Consider the following 19,920-nt stretch of genomic DNA (forward strand, 5'->3'; position numbering starts at 1 on the left):
TATACATATCTAAGATGGTAATTAGTTTCCTTGGTTACTTAGTTACCTTGAACATTAAAATTGTTACATATATAATGTAGAATGACTATTACTGATTTTCCCTTTATACTACATGAATATGTTGTTAACAAATTGCCACTGGCACATGCAAAGCATAAAACACAATTGGCAAGATTATATTCTATAAAAAATATGTCAAAAATTTAGTACATAAAGTGATATCAAACCATCGTCTAACAAAAAACCAGAGAAATGGAGAATAAAATGTCTAGAATTTTCAATGTTATCTTACCTTTCTTGATAAGTTGATTTAGATTTGTTTATACTGTAGAACAAGTGATGGAGAGCTTACATATGTAATACCAGTGGGCAAAATAATTTCAAAATAAATTGTGCTTTAATTTGCTTTATGCTTTCAGGTTTCAACACATTTAAAGTTAAATAAATGTGTAAGGGTATAAAATTTTTAAATTCTAAACTGCTATACATTTCCATTTTGTTGATCACAATAATGATTAAGAATCACAGGAGACCATTTGTCTTTTTTTACTTGAATGCAACTATGTCGAATAACATGTCAATATTATAAATATATATTATACTACAATATACTGCGCTTACCTTTAAGTTTGGTTTGATCAATAGTCTTTTCAAAATACCACGACCATTTTTCTATCTGTTGTTTTTATATGCAGCGATATTTATCGCTCACATACACGCAGAATCCACGCAATACGAAAAATAAACCTCGGGTGTCGGAAATCATCTTCGTAAGAAGTTTCCGAATGCGCCTACTTTTGCTAGATGTCCGAGTGTGCCTTCCATTTTGAATAAGTGTAGTTGTTGTTTCACAAATAATATATATATATTGAGCTAACTGCGTTATATTTACCCGTAAATGGATACAATACAAACCTCGAAACCGAACTGCTTGATTGTGTGTAGTTCGTCGTGCGAAGGTAAGTAACTGTGTTTGGTTTGACACTCTTAGTTGTGAAATATAGGTTCAAATATGAACCTGTTGAACTATTCGAATATCATAATGAGTAATTTTATTAATAATAGATCAATTACTGGATGACTTATTGCTTTTGTTTTGAACTTTATTTCCCTCTTTATTTTGTGTACAACCACATCACAACAATTTATTGTATTCTAATACGTACAAATTACACTTACCTACGTAGCACACGATGACATTCACTTAATGTGATGTGATCATACTTGAGCACAGGGCGGATCTAGGATTTTCAAACATCAGTCATAAAACGTCGAAGGCGCTCCGCACCTGGGGGTCTGAGGCATTCTCCCTGAGAAATTTTGAATTTCAGAGCCTTGAAAATGCCATTTTCAGCGTTTTAGAGCAATACAAAATGTATTTGTGGGCATCGTTTTGCGTAAAACAACACATTTTGCTTACGTTTTTTCAAAAAAAATGAAGTGAACAATACTTGAATGTTTTGCCAAATATTTAGGCTCATTATCATGCCTAATATATGGCTTATTAGCATGTCTAGGAACGTAAAATTTATTTTACAATAATGCTATTCAAAAACAGATATAGTCTTTAAAAATTTCTACCAAGTTGTCAGGCATAGACCCCCCTAGAGACCCCCATTCAAACCTCTATGTAATGAGTTTAGTTAAGTTAGAAATTTGGTACTACAAGTGACAGTTCATAGATATAGAAAAGCTCAGACTTCAAACCATGCAAGTTTATTGTAACCCTTTACCCATCTCCACATCAGTGCCAGCAAATTCACCTTTTGAGAAAAAACTCAAAATTTTTTTCTGCCAAAGGTTAAGCAAAATTATCAGAGTGAAAATTTGCAGTTAAGGACAGCTTAATGCCATAAATGTTTATTAGGCATTTCACTAGACTATTATCTCCTGTAAGTATATGCAAGGTGTGCTATATAGCAATCACTAGTAGCATTGTATTTGCAAATACAAGCAGAATGTAACCAACATGTCTTTAATTATATAATTACATGAATGTTAAAATTGGTTCATGTGTCATGCTTACTGGTTATGATAAATATCTTTTCATATGATCAAAGCTTGTTTAAATGTAAATCTAAAATAATTTAGTTTAGAAATTATAATGATCATCAGAAAAATTACCTAGTGATCATGAAAAATACTTTGCTGTTTTGCCAAATTTCAAGGTTTATCTGCATACATAGAAAGACATTTTTACTTTATAGAAAATGCTTTTCATACATCAATAGCCCTTTGGAATTTATGGCAAACAATCTGGTATGAGCCGTTGATTAACACACCTTTACATCTCTACATGAGGTGTTCAGTTAGAAAAGGGGACAATATGTGACATGGGACAACATTCCATGTATGTGAAATACTCAGGTTTAATACCATTCCAGTCAAATTGTCAAAATAAAAAGCTTCGTGAAATCGGTGGCAAAACCATTCCAAATTTTACGTCATGTTTTATTAATTACTTGAGAAAACTAAAGCCTTTCATTGCTTTTCCAATGAAATGAGAAAAAACATTTGCACAACAGGAGTGAAAGTCGGCCTGGCTTTGCCAACCACGGTCCAACAGCGCAATAATTAAACAATTCCCAGTTACATATAATTCTTTATAACTTTATCAATCTTTTTGCGACACACAGGGCAGGGTTTATTAGACTCCTTCAGTTTCCGAGCACATGCAACGCAGCATACCTGATGGCCGGTCATACCATGAACGATACAGCCATTGGGCGGTTCCTTGTAGCAAAGGAAACACCTCATTCGATCATGGCCATCAGTTGAGTCCGAGGCAGTTTCATTGGCCACAGTCGTGGAGACGGGGGGAGTATGGTTTGTTGATGGTGGAACAACCGTATTCAACTGGCTGGTTGACGAAGTTGTACACACTGAGTGTAACACTATATTTAACACAGAAGAAGATGCACAATTCAACCTCAATGATCAAAAGCTTTGCAATGACTAATTGTTCAGTGAGACCATTTTGCTTTGCGAGCCTTCAAAAATGAGCCTTTGACATATTATTAATAACTAAAAAAGCCTTCGTAGTCCATGCGCGAGTTCGTTTTGTCACGTGTATCTCCTATTCGAATCATAAACCGAGTTGAAATCCGAGATACAAGAAAATTTGCTGTGGAATTCATGGTTTCGCACGAAGTAATCTGCCGTAAAGATAAGTGGGATCCTGGATGCAAGAGGAAAACTGAAAGGATGTACTGTACGTAGGAATAGAGGGTAAAAGAACAAAATCACTGCAAAATAGTTTATCGTAAACAACATACCATTTGCCTGATCTATTCGAACATTTTCGCGACGAGTTTGACCAGGATCTGAATAAGTTCTAAAATAACAAATCAATCCTAACTTATTACAAAAAATCCACAGTATACACACATGAAACAAGATAATGGTAAAGGTGCCAGCACGAGCTCAACAATGGGATGTTACATCCCAAAATGTCTAATCAAGAATAATCAATCCTTACGAGAAGATCGTAACACAAACATCTTTTTACCTTTCCAAAGTGGAAGCAAACCAATCCTTTCTCTTAGACCAGCAACGTCGACAGCGTCGAGTCATCGGGTGATTTCTTTCCGAGCAGGCTTCACATTGCCATTTATCTTCTTCGTCTATTTCCGAGTCTGAGCTATCGCTGTTTCCAAGTTCATCTCCGCCATCTTCTCCTTCGTCAACCTCTTGACTACATGAAGTTCTTTCAGTTTCTGAAAACAAACACGAAAACTCAATAAACACAAACAAGTATAAAGTTAGTATACACTCGAAGTAATTCAGAAAAAACAAATTAAAACCAAACATTTAGTCATAAAACAACTCGTACCATGCTCTAACACCAGTCTTTCTTCTTCGCTATAAGACATTGGTTCGTATTCCGATAAAAATTGTTCTTTACCATTGCTGACTGTATCGTTCTCTGATCCATGGTTTACTAAAACCTCACTATCAGTAATGTCACTTTCAAACGGTCGTACTATTCGTTCTTCTTCAGTTTCTACACAATGCCATCGATGGAACAAAGTCAAGCATGAAAGTGACAAAGTGCTAAGGTGCACAAAGCAAAGCAGTTTAACTCACCATACAAAAAGAACAAATCATCAGATGTATCCGTTACAATATCTGTAGAATTGTCTCGCATACTTTGATAATGTATAGCATATTCTGCCTTGTTAATGACTTCCTCTTTGTTGTTTGTGTCTTTAGAACCGTGTCCGATATCAACATTTATGATGAACAATGTAAAAACGTTGACAAACGTCATCAATTTATGCCTTTTCAAAATATAAATGAACAAAAACATGCTAAATCAATTTATATATCTCGTAATTATAAACAATTTAATGTGTGATTAAAATTCATAACTTTTCTTTGTTTTTGGCAAACTTTCACGAAATCGAAGTAAATATATATATATCTGTAATTTTAACATCCAGGTGATTTTGGGAAGTCCAAATAAAAATACATTTCTCTGCACTCATTTGACTATATCCTTCCTTGTTGTTTAAAAAAAATATTCAAAATGTTGCTCTTCAAAATAAATACTGAAGAACTATGCTTCGAAAATCCAGTGCCATAGCTAGAACTTCAACTGGGGCCTGGGGTATATATTCCTTATTCAGTTGTGCCCAACTAATTTCTTTGAAATTAAATAGGTTTTGGGCACAATCAAATACATGAAAATACAACCTCCCAATAATGTTCTAGCTACGGCCTTGCTTCAATTCACATATGTATTCCTATCTGACATCGGGTTTCACTATTCTTTAAGATCACCTCAATTTCTATGTTAATAAGATAAAACACAGTGAACTAAATTTTGCAAAAAAGTAAAATGTCATTGAACCTGTGAATGCAACATCATATTCAAATTCTCGTTTCTTTCTCACAGATGGTTGAGGCAATGGCTTGCTACAACAGGCCTGATCACTTGCTGACTGCAAGTCACTATCACTGCAAGGGCAACTTTCTGTTGAGGATGTAGATTGTAAAGATACGGACCGACAAGCAGCGATGGATCTTTGTTGTTTGAAAGAATGAGCATTTTCTGAGTCCCTCGCTGATGGAAAACTCTCAAGATTTTGTAGAAGTAGATCGCTAAGTTAGATCAAAATTTGAAAATTATGAATTTCGAAACAATTAAGAGCTGTGGCAGTTGGAAGATACATTTGCCAACATTGTGAACTTTCAATTATAAAACCTTACAATGCACTTTCTTGACATTAATCTGTCCCCTGTGTGACTACACTATCACAAGTCTCTTGATGAAAACAAAAACTGAAGGTCTATTTTGTAATGCCCTTTAGATTGTGTTTACAAAACATAGCAAAGCTCTTTGGAATACCATTTGAATATCTGTTCATGTTAATTCTACTTACCAAACATTGGAAGATGAAAACTGCTTGCATCCAAATATTTCTTCCAATTCATCGTTTTCACAATACACTTTATGAGGATCAGCAGGATCATACAAACACTTCCTTCGAATATATTCTGTCAACTGCCCCAACACCTGAAAATATATATGCTTATTCAGCACACCATACAGAGAGCAAAAGCTTTGATAGAAAGTGCTTGAGGTATATTACAACTTCCAAAAATACAAAATATTATATGATACCATACGTCATTGCAACTAAGAAATAAAAGATGTTTACTGTGTTTGCACAGGCTTATGCAAACCGTGGAGACCTTTGGGAGAACTTGAGGGCTGATTAGTGCAAGCCCGAGACCAAAGGTCGAGGTTTGCACCTGCTCAAGATTTCTCCCAAACGTCTCTGATATTTTCATAAGCCAGTACAAACACGAAAAACATCTTTTATTTCTTTTATAAAATAACAATAATGCGAAACAGACAAATTTAAAGTAAGCGTTTTAATTTTTCTTCTAAATTGTATTCATGATTGATTTGCAAATTCTCTTTGACTGATTGATTATTATGATTGATTTGATTGCTTGAGCTCAAATGTGTTTTGCACAGGTTAATGCAACACAGCTCTTGACCAATCAGCGCACACGTTTCATTGTGTTCATTTTATAAATTGTAATCACAAGTGCACAACTTGCACAAAGCTATTAGACTATATAGCACAAGTCTACAATACAACCATTATCATTTTATATGAATATAGAATACTAATTGCAAGAAATACCATCTGCTATACCTCAGCTCTGGTGAAAGTGTCAGCTTTCACAACAAGGTAATCCAAGATAGGTTTCATTTTTGGTAGCACTCTTACCTATGAATAACATATTGTTTCATTTAGATTGTAGCTACTTCCATATTAAATTACATCATACAAATGGCCGAGAATTAACCCTTAACATAAACGCTAGAGAGGTGAATGGGTTAAGTGCTTAAAACTGAATTTAACTGTAACTATATTAATCTTCAATATTTTACAAAAAACTTTTTGTGTTTTGTACAGTCCTGAATTTTCAGTAACAATAGTATGTATTATAGTTTGTGCGAAAAAAATCACGTTTCAATTATGAGTTATCACGAAATATCCTTCGTTATTTAAACAAGGGAGGCGTGTTAAAAATCAAAAAGTTAATCAGAAGTCAGTTACTTAAAAAAAATACTGTAGAATTCCCACAGCAAACGAGTACCATCTCACATGTATTGCATGATGAGAGTAGAATTGTAGAAATCAAATCATTCACGGCAATACATACACAAGCATATATATGCCAATAAATACCAAATTATCAGCCATGATAGAGAATGTTTGTCTGGACGGAAACTTATAAACAAAAACAGAGGCCATATTACAATAGTTTCAAATTCTGGGATGTATACATACGAAGAAAAAAACATTACCAGAGCTGGTACGTTCGGAGTGCTTTCAGTCTTGTCTCCACGGCAAGTTGGTGAATGAGGTCCTCCCTGTGGATGCCTTTTACATCGCCTTCGTCGTTTTCTTTTACGCCTGTAAGTAAGTTGTGAGCTTTCTCCAACAAGCTCAATGCTGGCTTGATCCATTTACTTTGCTAAAAACACAACCTTCTCGAAGTTGCGAAGTTCAACATGCTTTTGTAGATACTATTAAGTGGCTGTATACAACGCTAACATGCTTTGTTAAAATATCATGGCTAAAGAGAATTTACGTTTTTAACAGAAAATTAACAACTTACCTAAAGTGGCAAATTATGGGAATTTGTAACAAATATGGAAGGGAAAAACTTATAAAAAAACTTAGAGATTCATTGAACAACTGTGATTGTGCCCATAGATGTGATTTTAGTTGGTTCGACTCCTATTAAGTTAAGTTAAGAACTTAAGATTCTGTGACAGTCGTGGCAGTTGTCTCAACGTCGTATGATTATCATTAAAATTCTCATTACATATTTCTGATCTTGACGTCCATCGCACGAACATGTTTGAGCACATCACATATTGACGTTCAATATGAAGGATATAATTGGTCAAAAACATATTACAAGTAAAACAAATATGTATATTTTCCCGCTTAAACGCTCATATAACCTCATTCAATGAATTGCTCAGTTAGTTGTTAACGACTACATCCTTCAGTGTAACTTCAACACAACTTTAACTTAGGTATTTCTAACACCATCACTAGTCTGGTGCCATAATACATTCTGAGATTAGCGCGCGACATCAGGAACGTAGCCAGGGGAGGACAAAAAGGGCAATCCTCCCTCTTTTTGTGACAATTTCGAATTGATATCAATAAGTTGCTTTTTTCGACACGTCCTAAGCGACTCCCTCACCTATTTATAAATCCTGACTTTCACCCTAGGACCGGTGTAGTTTATAATATTCTACAAGTATGCAATGAACTGTTTAATGAACACGAAAGATTAGTCAACACTAACACCAACAATCAATCTCGAGACTCTACTAACTTGGCCATTTTACATCTACAAACATTTCACTCTCCTCCTGGGTTAAAATCTTTCACGTTGAACAATTGCTTAAAGTATTATCAAAGTAATCTTACCTCTTCAATACACTTGATCATCTTTCACGAGAAGAAAGATCTTTTTTCTTCCGGCATTGTGGACTCAATCAAATACAGTTTAATGATTTATTTCACAATCGACACCAGATAGATTACTTAAAAACACATTGTGCATGTACAATTTACGCGCAGTCATTTTTAAAGTGAGACTGCATAAAGACAACTCGGCCAAAATACTTAGTTTTTTCATAGATTTGGTGGTTTATCTACCATACTTGACAATAAAGACAGCGTTTGCTACACTTTCTTTCTATATTCCTAAATCACTACCAATTTGTAAGTAACTATTCATATCTCTAAGAATCTGAAAAGACCTACTGTTTATTTCAATCGAGAAATCAACGACGAATCTCAGATTATTCTTAAAAGAAACAAATTATAGGCAAAATAATTTCCTCTAGTGATAGAAATACTCTCAGTTAGCACCGTCAACAATAGATGCTGTCAAAATCTGATGCAAAGATACATGAATTAAGGAATGAAGTCCACTTCGCTTACTCATCTTTCTCTACCCTGCTCTTCCTATGAATTATTCCTTGGAACGACTTCTTAAAGCTTCTCTTCTTTTTCACTTTTTCGCGCGACTTTCCACCGGAGCTTTCATTCTCTTCTTTATCAGCAGCACCTTAGTGAACGAGACAATAAGATAGTACCGTTCTACATCTTGTTAAATTCACATGAATAAATTCAAGGTAGCCTTATAGCCATGCCTTCCTCGCTGACATCTTCCTTGTCGTCGACATCGACATCATTGGAAGGAGGAGAGAGTAAATTCTTCTCACTAGTTTGCTCTTCACCATTCACAATAACTTTTTTCTCAACAGTAGTCGTTACAGGTTCGCCGTCACTTTTAACCACAGTACGACTGGTAGTCACAACTTTAGTGCTTTTTGTGGACGTTGTTGTGACTAAAGGCTTTTCTTCCTTTGTTTCCCCACCATTGGAGCCTTTCTCGAAGAAACTATTCGCATCATTCGATGGTTCATCATTGAAAACGCTATCTAATGGAATCTCGCTCATAACTTGTTTTGCAGGCTTGCTTGCTGTAATCGTTCCTTGAACGATATTGTTGTCAACATCTGGCTTTCGTGACTCCTTAACAATACAAAAAAATTATGGTATTTTGCATAGCATTTCATCTGTATTTCCGTTTTACAAATAAAAAATTGAATATGTTTTCTTGACAAAACATGCATGTCAAAGAGACTGTACTTTTATGTAGATCCTGTGAGCAGTGGCTGACATTAGATGAATTATTGGTGGAGGAACTTCTTCATGAAATATTGGGTAGAGGGGTACACTTGATGAAATATTGGGTAGAGGGGTACACTTGATGAAATGTTGGTGAGACGGGATACACTTGATGAAACGGGATACACTTGATGAAACATATGGGAGGAAGACACTCAAATAAATAATGGGGAGGGGAACAATAAATGAGTATTATTTCAACGATATAATACTAACCTCCATAATTTTCACAACTGTTTCTTTTTTAGGTTTGCTATCTTTCAATATGGCAGGTTCGGTATGAGAATCAATTATTAATTCCTTTTTATATTCAGTGCCTTTCACAGGAGAATTCAACCACTTGGCGCGATTCTTGTAAGTATTCCCTTTGGCTTGTGACCCAGTGTGCGAATTATTTCAGAAAAAACGATGTGCAATTTTTTTGACAAAAGTGTTTCTTTATAGGCATAATCAAATCGATATTATGTTAATTATTATATAGCGCTAATTGCTAAATTAATGTTTTCAAACGTGAACAAATTCGTATGATTTACGACAGTGTTTTTCGTTGAAACCGCTGATTTTTGCACATCGTTTGAAAAAGTGATGTGCAATTGTTTTCATTTTAGCTAAAACAAATTGCACATTGCACATCGTTAATTGTACGTTAATTGTACGTAAATCGCTGGTACGTTTTACATTGGATGAAATTGTATTCTCGATATTTATCAGAGTATTCATGCAAGAACCTAAATTCAATGACTATACAATTGATGAATGTTATGCTATGAAAGACTTTGTTGAAAAGTTTTGGAAATTATGTATTAGACATGGATATTTATCCAAATATATTGATGTAGTTCCTGATAAAATGACGACAATATAATTTTACTTTTTAAATATATTTTTATAACTACAGCATATTTGAGTATTTTTCTTCTCATTTTTACATTTTCGAGCATACACTTTCTTAATTCTTGGAAAAAACATTTTAGATAAACTTAACAATTTTTATCATTTTCTAAAGTCGAATTATGATTAATTACATTTAAAATATTCATTTTTAAACATTTTTGTAACAAAAAAAAACAAACACCAAGGGCCGGTTGTATAAAGCTCTTAACTACTTTTTAACTACACTTTTTGCAGTTAAAAAGTAGTTAAATTTAACCACGCGGTTAAGTCGGTTGTATAAAAAAGTAGTTAGCGCTAACTGCAGTTAAAAGTTAGTTAAAGTTAACTTTGGCGGCTACACAGTTAAATTTTACAGTTAAATATGGCGGCTTAGCTTCTCAAAGACAATTATGGGCTAGATGTTGTTGATCAACAAGGTTTTACCTTGAGTTTTTAATCACAAATGTATCTTCCATGGCAAAGGCTTTTAGAATAAAAGCTTTGTGGACGTGTACTACATTCGTCAGTGCTGTAAACATCCCAAGTTTTGCTGACGAAAAATAGCCAACAACTTATCCGCATAACAAATCCCTTTTTACACAAGAGCAATTGCATTTTGTATTGTCTTTTTTTGCGTCCGGTAGCTCTTTCAACTCATAAGTGAGACTCTCAATTGAGATAGAGCCACTTCTTAAAGATTAGTGCTCACAACTCGCTGACATTTTCTTACAAACAGGTACAATTCGTTCAATGACAAAAAAAAAGAAAGAATTTTATTCGAGTAATGAATCCTATAGCCTTGGATGTATCAAATATTCAAATTGCGGGTTTTTCCCTATGCATTTTGCTTGATTGAATATCATATACATCATATAAACACATTGCTCTATGGAAAATAAGCTAGATTATGTTAAAACAAAGAGGTACTACAGTATAAATGTTGTGCTAAATATACCAATGATAATACATATAGATACATGAGCTTTACAACAGTTTTTATTCATGACTACTCTTTTGTGTATCAGCTGCATGAGATACAATGATGTTAGTTTCTTAAATACATAAAACATTTCATTAGCATGCAAGGTGAAGGTCCATGTTGCTTAATATATATATACATTATCCATTGCACATGGTTTATTACACAAGCAGAAAATATACATGACAGTCAATTAGTGGGTTTTATTGATATTCATCATATATTTCCTATGTAAAAATGTTTATTTTTAATGTACATACAATCTTGGCTGCCAATATTTTTATAAGAAGCAAAAAGCTCTAGCTGCTGTTTGATGATTTAAAAAATATGAAAAAAATTAAAACTCCCAAGCTTTAGACAAAAATAGGCTAATAAATAACAAAGGCATAAATAAAACACGATATAAAAAAATCCTTGTGTGATCATATAACCTATATGCGTTTATTGTGTTTTGTGTTTTAAGTCCTTGTTAGCGACAGACAAATGAGGCATAGACTTGACAATCAATACCTACATGGAGCACGTAACAGTAAACCGTAATGCTAAAACTTAACCCTTTGCTGCATGGCGTTGCTTCAGAGCAACAATCACCGAACACGATGGAGCTCGAAGCGAACAAATGCATGCACCAAAGGGTTAAGGTGCTTTTTTTATTTTGTTCTCTTTATGTCCATCGTTCTTCCACCTTATTGGTATAAAGGTGTTAATTGAGATCTGATGGTGTGGTCAACTTAGGACATGAAGAACATGAATCCTAATCTCGACTCAATAAACAGATATACAGTCATACAGATATTTGGCACCCAGACCACACCTGTGTCAAACCATTTAACACCTAACCATCCAAATGATTAGTGCTAAATAGAGTGAATGAGGTGTTAAACAGTTTTACAGAGCTTAGTAAATCAAACACCTTGCGTTGGTAAATTACCTAGGAAGTCACACGCGAAGTCTTCCCGCGAATATTGTCTTGCTTTGTAAATTATATAATTGCTTATATGCTGACAAAACAGTTGTGTATCGAATTGTTGTGTGATTTTTGATCTCATAAAATTTTGTTATATGTTGGCTAATACTTACTGTAACGTGAGGTGCACTAACTTGCTCGCAAATTTAACTTTGAATATTGAGATGCTGATTGTTACGGTGGCTCACAAGGGCCACCACATAATTGATAAAATAAAAATATTAATACACACACATAATAAAAATATACACACAAAATACATTATACACACACAAAATAAAAATACACACGCAAAATACATTATACACACACAAAATAAAAATACACACACAAAATAAAAATACACACACAAAATATGATTGCGGGCGCTTGCAGTGTCGGCTTACTCGGAATTGCTCGTAATTGATCGTTTTTGTTTTCAAAGTTCTAATGGTTCCAACTTCCAGAGTACATAATAAAATTCATTGATTTCACTGTGATCAATTATTTCAAAGTTGCTTACGATATTGCTCCCCGTATTCTGGTTAAAATTAAGCTTAATGTGTTGTCCTGGTTGAGGCAACAATTCCGGCTCAGTCTCGGAATCAAACACGTACGTACTGTGATGATTGTTTATCAGAGCAAAACATTACACGCTTGATAACAGGTTATTTCAATCGTGGTTATCCGTATGGGGCAATCGTCAGACTTTTGCAAACCTCCGGTATTCTGATGTCTATACGGACGTTGAAGCGCCGCTTCAGATCTTTGGGCTTAAGACGAAAAGGACAAGTCGTTGATGAACAAAATGTAAGAAATGTTATAAACCAGGAGATTCAAGGACGACTGTCTGGCTATCGAAGTATTTGGCATGCATTAAGACTTCGTCATGGTATAAATGTGAGTCGTCACGTAGTAGCCAGAGTTATGAAGGAAATCGACCCAGATGGCGTGGAAACAAGAAAGGCCAGACGATTACATCGTAGAGTATATAAAAGCCTAGGAGCAAACGCTTGCTGACACCTCGACGGTAAGATTACATTAATGTAGTTTCTATGAACCTAGATTGGAGGGATTATCTGCAAGATTGCGAAGGTAATGTAAGATAGTTCATTGACTATATTTCTAGTTTACAGTATTTACAAAATCCTGTAGTACTAAGATGTTAAGTTAGAACTTGTAAGTATGCATTATTATTTCTGCAGTTGAAAAATTAAACACTGCTAGTTGCTACATCAACATGTATATTGCTCTCTGTTTAGCTGGATGATGTGGTGCTACTTTGGGAGATGTACTAATCTTTGCAACAGGAAGTGATGACATCCCACCTCTTGGCTTTACACCAATGCCTTCACTATGCTTTTGGGAAGACGTTCGTCCAAGATCAAACACGTGTGATACCACACTTTATCTCCCTCTATTCCCTGGTTCAAAGGATGAAGTGCAATATGATACTTTTAAAGAAAAAATGGATGATGGAATTTTAAATTCTCCTTCTTTGGGATTCCATAAAGTTTTTTAGCAGTTTTTTATAACAAGTACATATTCAATTAGTTCAAAGTTCTTATAACGTGTTTATAACACCAAATTTTAAGTTTAGTGGCGGAATGCTACGTTTTAGCATAATGGTATTCAACAATTTACAACAAATCATGTTTCATAATATAGTTTTATTTGCTTTGCAATTGGTTGCAAAAACCTTTTTGCAACAGTATATTTCTATTTCATCCTTATGGCATGGGTATCATTATGCCAAATACTTCTTACATGGTAACTTTTCATGTTTGTAGATGTAGATTGTCCAGGTTAGTAGAGTCCTGAGAAGGACTATTGCTGTTGATGTTGACTGACGTTTCGATTTGACTCGGAAGATGCTTATTGCTAAGGTTGTTGAAATGTCAGTCAACATCAACAATAACAGTCCTTCTCAGGACTCTACTAACCTGGACAATCTATATCTACAAACATGTAACGATATTCCTGGGTTCAAACCATTTACTTTATTTAACTTTTATTATGTTGTGTGATAATCTATATAATTAACACTAACTTCATTGTGGTACATTAATTAAATGTTGAAAAATTTTAAATCCTTCATTTATGTCTTCGGGATATGCCAAATTTTTGTTTTCCAAGACATAATCAAAATATTCTTTGTAAATGTCCTCACAAATGCATGGGTCAATTCTCTCTTCCATTTCATTCAGCTTATCAGCAGAAATCTCTATTAGGCAGTTTTCACCCCCATAGTATTCTGGCAGAAAGAACAAAATGTCTGGAACTCCTGATACGGTTTCATGCTGCGACCTACAAATGTAGTGGCTATTTCAGTGATCTTTTACTTTTGTTAAATCTTTTTGCAATAACATGTTAAAACAAAACCACAGTGCCTCCATGTGGTAGGTATTGCCCAGCTCTAACAAACCTTTTTGTGCCATATCTTGGAAAAAGTCAATCCACCAGCCTGACCCAGTTCATCTCAGGAAAGACCACCATGCTTCAATTCTTTGATTTGAAGGAGAGGATCCATAAACATGAGCTTTCTCCCCTGCCCATTCATCATCTCCATCAGCTCTCAGGTAGCATTGCATTGCAGACAATAAAACATTTTCTGTCCCACAATGTGCAGCCTCCAAACTCCTTAACAGCAATAAGAAATATTTCTGCAATTACATTTGGATTTTTGTTTGATCTGACAACCTCAAGCCACAGAATTCTTCTGCTGTAACCACAAACAGCACCATGTACTGCAAACCCATATGGTTTGAGTTTGTCATATCCTTAAAAAGGGAAGAGTTTGTTAGACATTTGCACTCAATAATGTGCTACAAAAAAGCTAGGTTTGGGTAACTGTTCCCCATTATCTATAAGTTTGATCAAAAATTCATAGAAACTACATTAATGTAATCTTACCGTCGAGTTGCCAGCAAGCGTTTGCTCCTAGGCTTTTATATACTCTACGATGTAATCGTCTGGCCTTTCTTGTTTCCACGCCATCTGGGTCGATTTCCTTCATAATTCTGGCTACTACGTGACGACTCACATTTATACCATGACGAAGTCTCAATGCATGCCAAATACTTCGATAGCCAGACAGTCGTCCAGCACCTTAAATCTCCTGGTTTATAACATTTCTTACATTTTGTTCATCAACGACTTGTCCTTTTCGTCTTAAGCCCAAAGATCTGAAGCGGCGCTTCAACGTCCGTATAGACATCAGAATACCGGAGGTTTGCAAAAGTCTGACGATTGCCCCATACGGATAACCACGATTGAAATAACTTGTTATCAAGCGTGTAATGTTTTGCTCTGATAAACAATCATCACAGTACGTGTTTGATTCCGAGACTGAGCCGGAATTGTTGCCGCAACCAGGACAACACATTAAGCTTAATTTTAACCAGAATACGGGGAGCAATATCGTAAGCAACTTTGAAATAATTGATCACAGTGAAATCAATGAATTTTATTATGTACTCTGGAAGTTGGAACCATTAGAACTTTGAAAACAAAAACGATCAATTACGAGCAATTCCGAGTAAGCCGACACTGCAAGCGCCCGCAATCATATTTTGTGTGTGTATTTTTATTTTGTGTGTGTATTTTTATTTTGTGTGTGTATAATGTATTTTGCGTGTGTATTTTTATTTTGTGTGTGTATAATGTATTTTGTGTGTGTATTTTTATTTTGTGTGTGTATTAATATTTTTATTTTATGTGGTGGCCTTTGTGAGCCACCGTAGATTGTAGTACTCGACTTTTGGGGGGAACTGAACATCCGGTTTACTTTATCCGACTCCAAAATAAAGTATTGCGAAGACAGTTGCACTTAAGTAATAAAAGATATGTCTCGTGTTTGCACTGGCTTGTGCAAATGGAGGACATTTTTGAGAAAACTCGATAGGCAGATCAATCGAGAGCGAATGTCGACGCTTTCGCATCTGCTCGGTGCGTCGTGCATGCAGTGGGGCAGCCAGCCTGCAAGTTTGGTCGTACCATGTCAATTTTTTGTGTTGAATCTCTAGAATGACACAGCTAAAAGAATTGCTTGCTGTTATGATATACTCACGTTAGATTTGTTTACATTCATATTCATATGCAAATTGTTATAGAATCACGTGATATGTAAATTACCTCGTGGTATGTAAAATGAATTTTTATTAAAGAGTTCAAGTCGATACTACAACATGGTGTCAGAAGTTGTGGATTTTTAAGCCATTTTCTCAATCAAATATCGCTAGAAACAAGCTTTAAACATATCAATGGATAACCTACGTGGTATACCGTTTCCGTCAATGTATTGGACAGCCAGAAATCTTCCAGAAACCTTCAGAAAGTTCAAGAGGAATTGCGAAATCGTGTTCGCTGGACCGTTAAATGATCAAACCGAAGCCGTAAAAGTAAACTATCTCAAACTCTTTCTTGGTGACGAAGGACAAGACATAATCGATGGATTGGACCTCACAGCCGACGAAGAAAAGGAGCTTGACAGCTATTGGTCAAAACTTCAACAATACGTGCGACCGAAGACAAATTTTCGCGTGGTCCGAGCTCAGCTCCGTGAATTAAAACAAGCGCCAGATGAGACAATCGACAGTTTCATGACAAGAGCCAGAATACTCGCTGATGATTGTGAGTACAAAGACAAAGAAGAACAACTAATCGACACACTTATATTTGGAGTTAATTCAAACGAGGTTCGCAAGAAATTACTCACCAAGGATAGTTCTTTGAAGCTCCACGACGCCATGAAAATAGCTCGCGCCGAAGAAGCTTCACAGAAACACGTGACCGCCCTCCAAGAAACTAAAACAATAAGCGCTGTAAAATCTACTCCTAGAAACCAAAACCATCAATATCATCAACGTAGCCAGACAACTCAGTCCCAAAAGTCACCGTATCGCCCAAACGTCAGACAAAATGGATGTCTCAACTGTGGTCGCGCTCACAATCGTGACGATATATGTCCAGCCCGGAAGGACAATTGCAACTACTGCGGAAAACGGGGACATTGGGAAAAAGTTTGCATCACAAAGCAATATCGCCAGATGGATAGGAGCCAGCAGAACCCTAGACGCGAACCATCAGCCAAAACACATGTCAATTCCTTAGAATACGCCGGAGCGTCATATGATGACTACAATGACACAATTGATCTCACCTTTGACTCCTTAGAGTACTGCGCCTTAAAGGGAGAGGAACTGTTCTCTACTGTCAGAATTCACGGAGAAAGAGGACCGTACAATCTCCGCTGCAAGGTGGACACCGGAGCGCCTACCAGTGTGATTTCAAAGAAAATCTACCGCGAGCTATTCCCTAATGATTTTGATAATTCCGGAAAGCTTAAGCCAGAAACAAAGATTATGCCTGCCCAAGTCAAAGTTAAGACATACGGTGGTTCAGAACTACAACACATTGGGTATTTCACCACAACCATACGCCATGGCCGAGAAACCGCGCAAGCCCAGTTCCTTGTGACAGAAACTGATGATACCCCTTTGCTTGGTCTACCTTCTCTACGCCAGTTGAAATTGATCAAAGAGACCTGTAACACAGACTGCACCTTGTGTAATAGCCAAACAGACATATGCCAGATTAAGACCCAACAAAAGCCCATCCAGATTTCAAAAGACTCCCCTTCTTAAGCATTATCCTGAATGCTTTAAGGAGATTGGAACACTTCCAGGAAAATACAAGATACCCATACGAGATGATGCTATTCCGTGTAAGGACGCCCCAAGATCCGTGCCAGAAAGTCAGCGTGAACCACTCCGCAAGGAACTTCGACGCATACAAGACATCGGTGTCATAGAGAAAGTCGACGGACCCACAGACTGGGTTAGCAGCATCGTGGTAGTGCCAAAGCCAAACGGCGATGTAAGGATCTGCCTGGATCCTAAGCGACTCAACGATGCGATCAAACGTGAGCACCACTACATCCAGAAACTCGAAGACGTGCTACCCCAACTCAGTAACGCCAAAGTCTTCAGTAAACTTGACGCCAAATCTGGGTATTGGAATGTGGTCCTTGACGAAGAATCAAAGCTCTTGACAACCTTCAACACTCCCATGGGTCGCTATTGTTTCAAACGCCTCCCATTTGGTTTGGTATCTGCACAGGATATCTTCCAGAGAAAGATTGACGAAACATACGACGGATTGCCAGGAATCTGTTAGATTTAGAGGTTTTACCGAACATCAGATAGAATCATAAAGGAGTTTGACAACATAACGATTGACAATATATTTTAACATAACATGTGCTCTCTTCTATATGGCAGAACAACAACGATATTACGTAACAGTAGTCACGTGGACTCGTAATATACATAAATGATTATTATAAATATGTTTCCCCTTCTAACACTCCCACTTAATAATCATAGTATATTTAACAAATTTAACTAATAGTGTTCATAGATAACATAGTTCTCAAACTTCCATAAGTCCCAGTTTGCTTCTACATTTTTCAAAATTAACTTTTGTTAATCCTTTAGTCATTACATCCGCTAACATATCTTCAGTTCTACAATACTTGATAGTAATGTTCTTTTTCTCAACTTGCTCTCTGACGTAATGATACGATATATCGATATGCTTTGTTCTATTATGAAATTTTGGATTCTTAGTTAATTCAATCGTTCCTTGATTATCTTCATATAGGATGGTGGGGCAATCTTGTTTCTTTGAAATATTTTCCAGCAATCTTCTTAACCAAATCCCTTCCTGGCTAGTAGTACTCAGAGCAATGTACTCCGCCTCCGTTGTCGATCTTGCTACACATCCTTGACGTTTACTACACCAACTTACTGTGTTACCTTGTACTTGAAAAACGTATCCTGTTGTTGAACGTCGAGTTGTAATGTCTCCTCCCCAATCTGCATCCGAATATCCTGTCAAAATCGTGCTTGCATTTTTAGCAGTATAAACCAAGCCATAATTCAAAGTTCCTTTAATGTAACGAAATACTCGCTTCACTCCTTTCCAATGCTGTATACTAGGATTAGACATAAACTGAGACAGTATGCTGACGGCTGTGGACAAATCTGGTCTACTGATTGTTGCTGCGTACGTTAAACAACCAATTGCCTTTTGATAGGTTCGTCTATCAAATGATTCATTTTCATCTGACAATTTTTCATACTTCTTTCCTGTTTCCAAGGGTGTTGAAACAGACTTACAATTCTCCATCTCAAACTTCTTGAGCACACCTTCTAAATAATTTGTTTGAGTAATAGACATTGTTCGAGATCCTCGATTTCTTAAAATTGTCATTCCAAGGATGTGGTGCAGCTCTCCTAAATCTTCAATTTGAAATTTCATTGCCATCGCTTTTCTTGTTGCAACATCTTAACATCATTTGAAAAGAACATCATATCATCAACATATATCGCTACAATTACGAACTTAATTGTACGATCTTTAGACTTCACTGATTTGATGTAGATGCAGGGATCAGCGGTGCATTTCGTATAATCATTGGATAACAGATAAGTGTTAATCGCGTTATTCCAACATCTCGCTGCTTGTTTTAGCCCATATATACTTTTCTTTAATCTACAAACGTAATCTGGTCGTTCTTTATCAACAAATCCATTGGGTTGTTTCATATAAATCTCCTCTTCCAGATTTCCTTGTAAGAATGCAGTTTTAACATCGACTTGGTGGACTTCCCAGTCACAAATGGTGGCAACTGCAAGTAACGATCTTATCGAACTATATCTTACAACAGGTGCGAACACTTCTTCATAATCTATACCTGGTGATTGAGTGTAGCCTTGTGCTACCAGTCTACCTTTAAATCTTTGGACTGTTCCATCAGATTTTCTTTTGACTTTAAACACCCACTTACTACCAATCACATTTTTCTTTTCGGG

The 19,920-nt window shown here is 35.9% G+C and overlaps 4 protein-coding genes and 1 long non-coding RNA gene across 5 annotated transcripts in view; 2 read left to right on the forward strand and 3 right to left on the reverse strand.

Moving 5' to 3' along the window:
- The window catches only part of LOC124454030, an 84,605-nt gene that overhangs the window by 21,373 nt on the left and 43,312 nt on the right, over positions 1–19,920 (forward strand). The window lies entirely within an intron of this gene.
- On the reverse strand, positions 2,563–3,810 carry LOC124453983 (E3 ubiquitin-protein ligase Mdm2-like). Its single transcript, XM_047004799.1, has 4 exons — positions 3,804–3,810; positions 3,509–3,716; positions 3,276–3,334; positions 2,563–2,894 (listed from the first exon to the last, which is right to left on the reverse strand). The coding sequence occupies exons 1-4, from the start codon at positions 3,808–3,810 to the stop codon at positions 2,590–2,592; spliced, it is 579 nt and encodes a 192-aa protein (XP_046860755.1). The 3' UTR covers positions 2,563–2,589.
- On the reverse strand, positions 8,047–9,619 carry LOC124454032. Its single transcript, XM_047004844.1, has 3 exons — positions 9,462–9,619; positions 8,705–9,089; positions 8,047–8,619 (listed from the first exon to the last, which is right to left on the reverse strand). The coding sequence occupies exons 1-3, from the start codon at positions 9,465–9,467 to the stop codon at positions 8,489–8,491; spliced, it is 522 nt and encodes a 173-aa protein (XP_046860800.1). The 5' UTR covers positions 9,468–9,619; the 3' UTR covers positions 8,047–8,488.
- On the reverse strand, positions 14,038–14,914 carry LOC124454039. The gene is made up of 2 exons (XR_006951313.1): positions 14,469–14,914; positions 14,038–14,350 (listed from the first exon to the last, which is right to left on the reverse strand). It is a non-coding gene; the product is annotated as an uncharacterized LOC124454039 (long non-coding RNA).
- LOC124453984 (uncharacterized protein K02A2.6-like) lies at positions 16,306–18,220 on the forward strand. Its single transcript, XM_047004800.1, has 2 exons — positions 16,306–17,548; positions 17,619–18,220. Exons 1-2 carry the CDS (start codon positions 16,306–16,308, stop codon positions 18,218–18,220), a joined length of 1,845 nt encoding a protein of 614 aa, XP_046860756.1.

This window comes from Xenia sp. Carnegie-2017, unplaced genomic scaffold (assembly GCF_021976095.1).
Source record: "Xenia sp. Carnegie-2017 unplaced genomic scaffold, XeniaSp_v1 HiC_scaffold_29, whole genome shotgun sequence".
NCBI lineage: Eukaryota > Metazoa > Cnidaria > Anthozoa > Malacalcyonacea > Xeniidae > Xenia > Xenia sp. Carnegie-2017.

Coding starts and splice junctions, on each gene's coding strand:
- LOC124453983 (XM_047004799.1), bottom strand. Junction 3,335..3,508: donor TTTGCTTCCACTTTGGAAAG/GTAAAAAGATGT, acceptor TTGTTATTTTAG/AACTTATTCAGATCCTGGTC. Junction 2,895..3,275: donor TCGAATAGATCAGGCAAATG/GTATGTTGTTTA, acceptor TGTTAAATATAG/TGTTACACTCAGTGTGTACA.
- LOC124454032 (XM_047004844.1), bottom strand. Junction 8,620..8,704: donor GGAAGATGTCAGCGAGGAAG/GCATGGCTATAA, acceptor TCGTTCACTAAG/GTGCTGCTGATAAAGAAGAG.
- LOC124453984 (XM_047004800.1), top strand. CDS start 16,306: ATGGATAACCTACGTGGTATACCGTTTCCGTCAATGTATTGGACAGCC. Junction 17,549..17,618: donor TGATGATACCCCTTTGCTTG/GTCTACCTTCTC, acceptor CTTGTGTAATAG/CCAAACAGACATATGCCAGA.